Consider the following 11,047-nt stretch of genomic DNA (forward strand, 5'->3'; position numbering starts at 1 on the left):
ACATCGTCAATAAAGAAAATAGTGGTACAAAAATTTTGAAAATCTGAGCAAGTTTATTTTTATTGTGCACCCCCTAACATTAGACATATAATACGGTTAAAATGCTCCTCTGCCGAGATATTTGCGAAAAACTGTCTCGCGATCACGTAATATGACCGTATATAAGGAAGTTAGTCTAATTTCTCGTTAGGGTTAGGGTTTCGGCATATGCTTTTGTTTAAAAATAAGATTAGGGTTGGGATCAGATTAAAGGGCCGTTATTATGGTTTCGCGAATAGTCGTTCAGTTACTGGGCCGCGCTCAGCCTGTCATTTCGCCTAATTTCTATTCATATGTTTATGAACATGATGGCCTGAGGTCCCCAGGTAATCGTTCAGGACCAGCTAGAGATTACTGGGCCGCGCTCAGCCTGTCATTCCGCCAAATCTATATATGTTAATGAACATAATAGCCTGGGGTCCTCAGGTAAGCTAGAGAACGAGTTGAAAAAGTCGAGTGTAGAGTGATTAATCATTATCCAGAACATCAATTATAAAAAATCAAAGTTGCAATTTATATATCTCCAAGGAAAGCTTGTATTACGTCGTGACCCCCAAATTGTCGTTTCACTTAACATTTTTACGATACAGGGGGAGCTGCGCACTCGTAAGCAGCGGGTCGAGCGTGCTAAATCACTCTACAGTCGATCTTCGATATTGTTTTAAAGGCCTGGTCCCCAGCGCGCGGCGCGCCTGGGTCCCCAGGTAAATCAAGTTTAAGTAAGTACTTTTGAAAAATAATAATAAGCTCAAAAATGCTTTTATCTTTGCTCTATCCAGAGCCCTTGCGCTTGTAGTGGCGCGCACCCACCTCCCGCAGCGGCGCGAAAGAACATGGTTAGGTGAACTATTGTCTTAACTTTAATTTTTAATGAAAAGTAGCTTTTGTTGAAGTGCCTCGAAAATTATTGTATCACGTCGTGACCCCCATCGTCGTTTCACTATGTAATTTACATTTTAAAAGAATTTACCTGTTAGGATATTATTATACTAGAACACAATTTGACTTTTCGAAAGTTAAAAATTACACATTAGGGTGCATTCAGCTTGGCTGTTGAATGTTGGACGGGACCAGATAAAACATTTACAATCTTAAAGGTCTCCTCCTCTAAGAATTTACAATTATGGAACAATTATCATGCAACTGTGATCGCTCATTAACTTCTATGAAGTTACACTGAAGCCCATAAAAAGTTTTGCAAACCGTTAGTTATATAGTACTTTTAGTAGTGCATTTATTTTAATATATTCTATTTTACATTATTATATTTTAGTGTGACTTCTATAATTTGATTTATCATGTAATTACCATTGATTAATAAATTGCGGCACACGCCACCCTCCACCGTGGGGTTTCAAATCAAAAACTCCTCGTCGAGAATGCTGTTGCAGTTGTCGTCAAACTCTTGTAGTTCTGCATCGCTGTCTACATTGTTGACATCTCGCTTGTTCCAATTATTCCTACACTTGCTACTGATGTGCCCAAGTCCCGAACATTTGTAACATCTCACCTCACATTTATCAGCCTCATGACCCCTTAAATCCCGCTAAAAGAACTGGATTCTTCCAGGAAGCATCCCGTGCACAGACCTTGGTCTACATATATATTAAATTAAACCACACTTCTTACACTTGGTTTTTGATTTGTTGTTTGAGTCCCGATTTTCCGGCTGATATTGTTTTTTGTCCATTTGAGATGACTCCCCCTTCTTCAGATAAGGGTTATTTACTGTTCTCTTGAATGTTGGATGTTTACTATACTTAACACTGTTCACTGTGGCAGACATACTACCATGCATTCCTTGAGCCTCTTTCTGAGCTTGCTCTCTGTTGAGCGCTTCTCTTATGGCTGTTTCCAGATCCAAATCTGTTTTGACCAACAGTTCCGATACCAGTTTCTCGTCCTTCAGACCGCACAGAATCTGATCTAGCAAAGCTTCATTATAGTTTGTGCCAAATTCACACTCATTTGCCAGTGACCTTAATCTTGATATAAAGCTGGCTCCAGACTCATCTGACTGCTGACGTCCACTCCTAAATTTGTGCCTTTGAGCGAATTTAGTAGGTGCCGGTGCCAGGTGGTCCAATAACAACTTCCTCAGTCTCGGATGGTTCGAGTCAGCTACATTCTCCGGCGCACACAAAGCTTTTAAAAGCTTGAATATTTCAGCATCACATTTAGATATGAACACCGCTACATTCTTTTTTATGATCAAGGTTCGCTCTGCTGCGTTACTGCTGTCTTCTGCTAGGTCCGGCACTGTCCCCATCCAAGAATTGGCCAGGGCGTGAAAATCAAACCTTTCTAACCAACTTTTCACGTCCGCCATTAGTGACAGGTTCTCCAACTTGTTTGCCATCTCGTCGCCAGTTGATATAACAAGGAACAGTCTATTTGGAACTAGCCATAAGAGGCTAGGGAAGTTCATTGATTAGTAAATATGATTAGTAAATATAACAATATCAATTATAGTAATAATACAATATATAACAGGAGCCCTCACTCACCAGCTTTTGAAATTATATCAGCCAAGAGAAAATTTCGTCTATGGTGCACTGAGTGAGGGCTCCTCCTAAGAGAAATGCGTGTGCTGTCATCAGACCATTTTTTCGGTGTATAAGTTAAAGGTGCTCACTGAGAATTTTAATTAAGAACATTTTTGATGATGTATCATTACAACTGAAGGGCAGCCGTCACTCACCAAACCATGGTGTGAATGGTAGTGGCTTTCATTAAAGCAGCGAAAATAACACGAGTGTATATGCCTGGGGTTGCTTCCCAACTATACTGCAGGGGAATCTGTACCGAAAGGACCGTGGCCGAAATGCAATTAGACAGGGAAATCGGCTCCCCGACTGCGGTCGATCAAATTATTATTATTATTACATGTTTCGATTCGATTTTATGGTTTAATTTGCAATTTTGGCTAAAATACTGATGTTTTCCAAATTTGAAATTAGCGGTCAAATTTTTCACTTCCTATTCCCAGCCAGTATACTAGATCTAGAGTGTCTCGCTTTAGTATTATTGGTACCTATTCCTCATATCATATTCTCCAAATTTTTGGCTTGTATTAACCCTTTGTGGGGCTCCCCCTTTTCGTTTTTATTTTAATAAGTTGGCCTTTTATAAAAAAAGGGTGGACCCCCAACCCATGTAGCTGAGACACCTCACAGCAAGTAGACCAAAATGGCTCTTGCTTGTGAAGGGTGTATCAATAAGTTGGCCTTTGACAAGACTTTAAAAACCAATATTTGCTGAGACGTTGAATTGGTTCATTTCTATACTCTTTTTACCTCTATCCTACATATTATATCAGTTGCTGGGATAATAATATATAATAACATCTATAAACAAAAGAGCACCTAAAGAGGCTCAGCAAAGTGCTGGCCTATTTACGCTTACGAAGACTCATTCGTTCAATATGTCTCAAAGTAAATAAACTCCTCCATCCTACTCTATCTCTTGCTAAGTTCACTAAGTTGGTAAAATCATCTTCATTTTTTAAATAAATTTGTCTCTTAAATAGGTCCTTTTTTACAATAATATCATACAAATTAGTCCTGTGTCTACCCACTCGTCCCTTTAGTGTTTGACATCCTAGTGTAGCAAATAACAGAGACTGGTAGGCAGGCGTGTCGTTGTCACTGCGTAGAACATGACCTAGCATTGTCCACCGTGCCTTTTCCACTCTCTCGGAAAGGGGCCTGGTCTGGGTACGAGCGTAGAGGGCCTTGTTAGATATTGAGCTAGGCCAATAGATGTGTAGGATGCGCTTGAGGTGCTTCCTCTGAACAACATCTACAGACTCTAGAACATGCTGAGGTACAGCCCAGCAGCAGCAGTTGTACAGGAGCACTGATACTACTAGTGAGTCGTAGAGTTTGATCTTTCTCTTCTCAGTTATCTGACTCCTCTCTGATCCCTGGCACCACAGCTTGTCAAATGACCAGAAGCAGAGTTAGCTTTATTTATCCTATTAGTAACATCCTGCTCTGATCCAAGCTTAGTACCAAGAAGCGTCTCGTTTCTCCACTCCTCTTTTCCTCTTAGTTCATTACCCCACTCGTCACAGGCACCAACTTCTTCCAAATACACTCTGGTAAACTTTGTCTTTGTGTCATTGACAAAGAGACTCCATTCACTGAGAATATTCTTGGAGATCTGAAAGATATCCTGTAACTCCTCCATATCTTCACCAATCTCCTCTACATCGTCTGAATAGCCGGACTCAAGAGGCATGTGGTTATCGGCTATCGGAGGGTTGGGTCTTGAGGGGAGGACTGCTCTTATGTGCACTACAGCTCCAGCTAGATTGAGGGTAAACAATTTACCAGCTGTGCTGTCTCCTTGGGAGGCTCCTATGTTGAAAGAGAACATCTCTGAGTCAGTAGAACACACTCTGACTACTAGAGTGGTGTTAGCCATGAGGTATTGTACAAGCCTCAGGTCGTCTCTGGAGCATCCTGCAGCTTCTAGTAGTCTGATTGTTGTACCTCTGCGGATGGTATTGAAGGCAGCTGACATGTCGATTCTCACTTTGTTCCATTCAAACTCCTTCTTCATTACTACAGATATGAGCATGCTCTGTGCCCAAACTAGGTCGGCACAGCTCCTGCCAGCTTTGTAGGCAGCTTGGAACGGTCCGGTGAAGTTGTCCACAGCTCTCTCTATTCTGTTTAGCACTATCAGTGACAGGATCTTTCTAGAAACATTCAGCAGGGTCAATGGTCGTATCGACTTAACTGGGCCACGAGTTTTACCAGGCTTAGCCAGTGGTGTGAGGATGCCTGCTCCTATTGCTTCAATGTGAATGTTTTTCTCGAAAGACTCGTTGAACACTTTAGCTAGCTCTATAATAATAATAATAAATTAATGTTTAAATTTTTATACAGCACCAAAAGGTTAAATAATTTAAATTTAACCCTTATGCTCAGCTGTAAATGATACTTAAGTTAACGAGAGTGTGCATCTTTGCCTTAGGTGAAACAAGAAACTGTTCAGAAAACAGACGTTAAAAACTGTTAATAAAATCGTGACTAAATAAGGCAGATGCACCTAACAAACAGGCTTAGCAGGTTTTCTAACAGAGGACTTGAGGAAAGGATGATGACTGCAAGAAATCACAGTATGAAACTCATCAGCCTATCAAATGTAAAAATCAGGATAATAAAAATGAAATTCCCTAAAATAATAAAAATTCTATAAAAATTCTATAGAAATTCTATAGACTCCAAATATGAATAGTGAACACTGATCAGCAATAGCAGCAAATCTGGGAAAACTTTGAAATACACCACTTTGAAGCATTTGACCACCCCTTAAAAATCACAAATTATGAATTCTAGTAATCTGAATATTTACATAGGTCCAAAAATGTCATAGCTTCATGATAGTGCAACGAAATAAATCCCAGAACATTTTGGTGCTGAGTTAGGTGGTTAAGTAGTAGAAATATGACTGATTTGTTAGTGGACATTTTTTTGTACTTCTAACACTCAAACCCTTACTACACTGAAGATATGAGTGTTACAGTTAAAATTGATGGTCATTATTGAACAGAAACGGTTCATTGACACATAGTTGAAGAAAGAAATTAAAAAGGTTAATAAATGTGGTCTGTGGAGTGGTTTATATGTGTTTATGTTACAGTGTACGCGTGCGCGCGCACGCGCGTACTTAACCATCTGTAGGCCAACATATTTAGTTTATGCTGAATTTCTTTATATATTATGTCACCACTAGAGTGCCCAATACTTTTAGTGAAGGTGTAATGTAAAACGGTTAACCACCAACTGTGGTATATCAAAAAAACCCCAAAAGTGTACGCGTGCGCGCGCGCGCTTACTTAACCACCTGGATTGGCACAGCATTGAGATATCACCATAATTCCAAAAGCAGAGTACACCTTCCAGGTGCCCAAAACTTTTGGCTATGGTCCCAATACCATAAAACCTTAGATGTGGCCATAATGTGGTTAAAACATGTTGATTTTGGACCTTCGGTCAACAGAAGCCTTCACAAATTAACCATTGTTCAGCACAATCTGACCTTTTGGTGCCTTATTTTGTTTTGATATTTGATTATGAGAGATAGCTGAAGGAGAATAAGTGATTTTGAAGATAATGCAACAAAATATGTGGCCGTATGGCGGTTAAAACGACCAAAAACACTGATTTTGGTCAATTTTATACCTTTATTAACCATGATGGACGCAACACAGGACTCAGCAATCTTTCTGGTCATATAAATGAGCAGGTAGTTATATCTAGATAATGTAGCATGGCCAGCTATAGCTTTACAAAGCTAATATGTGCTCTAAAAATGGTTAATTAGTGCAAATATAGGGTATTTTCGAGACATTTTAACCACCTTAGCTGCACATTGATCGGAATGCATGAACTTGGGGTCAATTATGCATTTGCAAACAAATATACACTCATTTGGATTGCAAACCATTATCTGAAGTTCATATTGTGGTTAATTTTCACTTTAATAGATGACTTGTTCAACAGCCTAGCAAGTAATATAGCCCTTTTAACCACTTTTATGACAACATTTCTTGAAAAATTTTATCAAGACCCTTCAAATGTCCTTTGTTGACCATAAAATGTTGACTAAAATCATTAATAATGTTTTGATTGGTGGTTAACAACAAATTTTGACATTTTAACCATCTTTTTAGCACTTTTTACGAATATTAACCACCTCAAATCAACCATACTATTAAATTGCACATATTTGTGATAAAAAATTATCATCCATGCACAAATGAACAACCACCACTATACATCTATAATCAGAGCAATATTTATAGCTCACCGTTCATCTTCAATTTAACCACCATTAGGACCACAAAATGCCCCACATGAGGTTTGAAAACTTTTGTGATAGTTGCACCATGATATGATCTCAATATAATGACTACTCAGTTCATAATATCATATCTCAAAATGGTGGTTAACCCTAAAACTGGTATTTTAACCACCATAGTGGCCACATAGATGACCCATTAACCACAATTATTCAACATAACCGTACTGTAGTGTTTTGTGCACCAGAAAAACATCACTCCAACATTGAGATTAACCACAATGAGCTGCAACATAATGTTTAAGTCAACATACTCAAATTGTGTGAAAAAAGTCAATGTCCACCAAGTTTCCCCAGATTTGCTGCTATTGCTGTGATGAAAATTAGTTATAATTATTATTTATTCTTAATAGCTAGTAATTTAATCATAATGAAAGTGGACAACAACAGTCCTTGACTCATCTTCAGTCATAGTCAAACAATCTCACAGTTCTGAAGATTATCTTTATTGTGTTTTATTAAATTTGTATAATAAATTGGCTTCTTAATTACTTACTATTTAGTGCAACAAAGCCAAAAGATGTCCTCCAGATCTTTACGCAAAATAAGGGGAGATAAAGATCTAGAAGATATTAAAAACATTTTGAAAACTACATCTCTCAATGAGGAAAAAAACCTGCCCACCAAAGCTTCTCAATCTTTAAATGTTTTTGATCTTTTGAACGCTGATTGTTCATCAGATGAGGAAGCAAATGAGGACAGTCCCGATCATAGTTTAGTTGAAACACCAGTGGCAAAAAAAGCTCAACAAAAAAAAAGAAAGAAGAAAAATAAAAAGAAGCAAAAAAACGAACTCCAGAATAATGAAGCTGTTGAACAAGAAGATAACTTTGATGCAATACTGTCTGAACTGGATGCTATTTCCCCCCGAAATTTGGATTCTTCAGTAACAGGAAATATCAGCACACTTCAAAATTCACTGCAATCCACAACATTGACAGTGATTCGCAAAAATCTGAATGCTGAGAACGAACTCAGACGAATGTTTGGAAGGGAAGCTGTTGATGAGAACAGAGGGCGTGGTTCTCAATTCAAGAAGAAAAACTACATATTTGCAACACCTAAGTCTAACTGGCCACCCATGACAAAATGTGGTATACAGATGGTGGTTGCGAAGACGCAGAGTGGAATAACTTACTTCAAATATGTTCATAGCAAATCAAATTATCAGAATCTCCAACAAATATTTTGGAAGGCATCCCATTTGGCAGATCCACATGCAGTCAGGCAAGTTCTGGAAATTCATCCATATCACCTGGATACATTGCTTCATTTAAGTGAAGTATGCAGAGTCAGTGGGGATACACAGACAGCATCAGACCTGTTGAATAGAGCTCTCTTTTGTTTGGAAAAAGCCTTTCATCCCAGTTTTAATGTGACATCTGTAACATGCAGATTGGATTACAATAGAACAGAAAACAGAGCATTATTCATTGCTCTGTTCCGGCAAATACTTTTTGTGTCGTTGAAGTCTTGCTGGCAGACAGCATTTGAATTGTCTAAGTTTCTGTACAACCTGTCTCCAGAACAGGACCCTTTGGCTTGTCTATTAGTCATTGATACCCTTGCTCTAAAAGTTGAAGATTACAACTTTGTTTTGCAGTTTATTGATGAATTCAATCATTCTTTGAAGCTAACAATGCTCCCTAACTTTGCGTACTCATATTCCATTGCCCAATTTTACAAGGAAGTAGTGGATGGAGTTTCACATGAACATTCAAGTGATTTATTGCAAAAAGCAATTCTAAATTATCCTATGGTTGCCCAACTTATTTGTGAAAAATGTTCCTTTGTCATTGAATCAAACTCTCTTTTTGTGATGAATGAAAAAGTACTTAAAAGTCATACCAGGAGCCTTACTCAGCAATGTAAGCTGTATCTAGAGAGGTCTGTTGATCTATGGAAAGATACTAAGGTAGTTCATTGGTTCAAACATAATGTGGATATTGTGAACACTAATCATGCAGATATGCCAGGATATCAGGAATCCCTGCACCAGAGAAAAACCGTATTTCTTAGTCCACCCCTCAATGTTATGAGACACATTTTCATCTCTGACATCTCAGCTGTATCGGCTTTATTGCCTAATACAGCATTTGAAAGCTCGCAAGACCCCCATGATCCAATGCCACCCCCATCTAGTTACTCAGATTACCAACCTGGCACAACAAGACCTAACGCTGGCAATCCAGTAATGGCATTCATCAACTCTCTCATGCCTGGCTATGACCAAAACACTCAAAATGAACAGGAAATTGGTGGAGTAAACCTGGGTGGCTTCTTGGCTCCTGCTGGCGAGGGGAACAGAGCAGGGCAATGGGGAGAACAACTGAGAAACATTCCTGGAGATTTTGGGGTCGCCCTTAGGGATATGCTCGCTAATCTTTATATTCAAGATCAAGACAATCAGGATGCTATGCCTGAAGTTGTTGATGAAGCTCAAAATGATGATGAGATTGAGAATAGAGAGATTGTGGAGGATGATTTGGACTGAAACGTTTTTTAATTTTCAGAATTTTAGTTAAAAACCTATAATTAAGTTAAATTTATGTGCTTTGTTTGTTTTTCTGACCATGGGGAATCATTTTGGATCACATTGATTCGTTGGTTTAGCTCTAAAATGTAGATTGGTGTTATAATTGATTTGGTTCTTATCGTCATTTAGCATTAATTCTTTTATGATTAATTGAATCAAACTTCGACAATTGAAATTGAACTTTCAAATGAAAACTTCAACTTAAATTCTAAAATAAATCATGAAATCATTTGAATCATTGCAAACTTCATATATACCTTACAAGAAATTTTTGTGGCGGACCAATGTGCGACGACCGAAATTTTGGCGGTCCGAAAATATGGCGAAATTGAACAAAAACCGTCACATTTCGGACGTCACAGAAAATAAGGGTATTTTTCATCATTTTGTTTTCTGACACAAAGGAAATTCAAAATTTTCTAAAAATCGGTAAAATCATGTTGAAACAAAATGAAACTTATAAATCGATTTCTTCATCTTCCTCTAAGGGGTCCGGCTCGAATCTTTCAGTTTCACTTATTGAGTTTGGTATTAAATTGTTTATCTTGACTTAGTCTATAAGACGTTTATGTTAGCACATAAATGTAATTTATTGTAAATTTAAAACGTATAACTTGACATTAAATTCATCATGGAATATTGTGTTTATTTGTCCCACCATCATATCATAGTCTATGTAATAAGCGCCATGAGTTGGCACAGAATTTTTGGCAGTATCGAGATAGCCCGACCACTGGTCCGCGGACCACTGTCCGCGGACCACTGTCTGCGGACCACTGTCTACCAGATCATATTACTGTATAATAACAGCTCGAGGACGAGCAGGGAACCAGGGACATAGATGCATTACACCCAGGACAGGACATGGAGCTCTTTAGGAGGTTTTTCTGGAATAGGAAGTCTCTAGGGAGGCGGTGGGTCCATTAATTTCGTCCATTAGACAGAAGAGTACCATGTCAGGAATTGGAATAGTTGTTGTTGTTGATGATGGCAACTGATAATACTTCACCAAAAACGAACGACTATATACCACATTTTAATCGTAATCATTTATTTCTTTGAGCAATCAATATTATTCGTAACTAATTATATCCGAGAGACCACATTTGAATCGTAATCAATAGTTTTATCCAGTAATTTACTACGCTACAATTAATTATGCTAGTCGTAACTAATTGCATCCAAGATACCATACATACCATTCATATGATCTGGTAACCAATCAACTATTCACAAACACCTGTTGCTTGATTCAGGGGATACTGTTATTATACAGTAATATGATCTGGTAGACAGTGGTCCGCAGACAGTGGTCCGCGGACCAGTGGTCGGGCTATCTCGATACTGCCGAATTTTTTGTCTCTGATTTTGATAAATTTGGTACCAAAAGTTGCCTTTAACTGTGAATAATGAAAATTCACCGTGTAGCACGATTCGTTGAAATGTATGTGGGCCTCCTGTGCATTGCAAAAGTGTACTATGGACGAAAAATGGTTAATTTATTGCTTAAAATGCCTATAACTCCTAAAATATTGAATATTTTGAAATAATTCTTACAGAATCGTAATGAGCTTAATCAGACGCAACTTTTGGTACCAA

The 11,047-nt window shown here is 38.2% G+C and overlaps 1 protein-coding gene across 1 annotated transcript; it reads left to right on the plus strand.

The window, feature by feature from the left end:
• Positions 1-7,296: 7,296 nt before the first annotated feature.
• Positions 7,297-9,486, plus strand: LOC134819766 (ribosome quality control complex subunit TCF25-like). Its single transcript, XM_063829904.1, has one exon. The coding sequence runs from the start codon at positions 7,433-7,435 to the stop codon at positions 9,404-9,406; it is 1,974 nt and encodes a 657-aa protein (XP_063685974.1). The 5' UTR covers positions 7,297-7,432; the 3' UTR covers positions 9,407-9,486.
• Positions 9,487-11,047: the final 1,561 nt, after the last annotated feature.

Source organism: Bolinopsis microptera, chromosome 8 (assembly GCF_026151205.1).
Source record: "Bolinopsis microptera isolate Bmic1 chromosome 8, MBARI_Bmic_1.0, whole genome shotgun sequence".
Classification (NCBI taxonomy): Eukaryota; Metazoa; Ctenophora; class Tentaculata; order Lobata; family Bolinopsidae; genus Bolinopsis; species Bolinopsis microptera.

Bases quoted from the DNA above. Each gene is read 5' to 3' on its own strand.
- LOC134819766 (XM_063829904.1), top strand. From the start codon at position 7,433: ATGTCCTCCAGATCTTTACGCAAAATAAGGGGAGATAAAGATCTAGAA.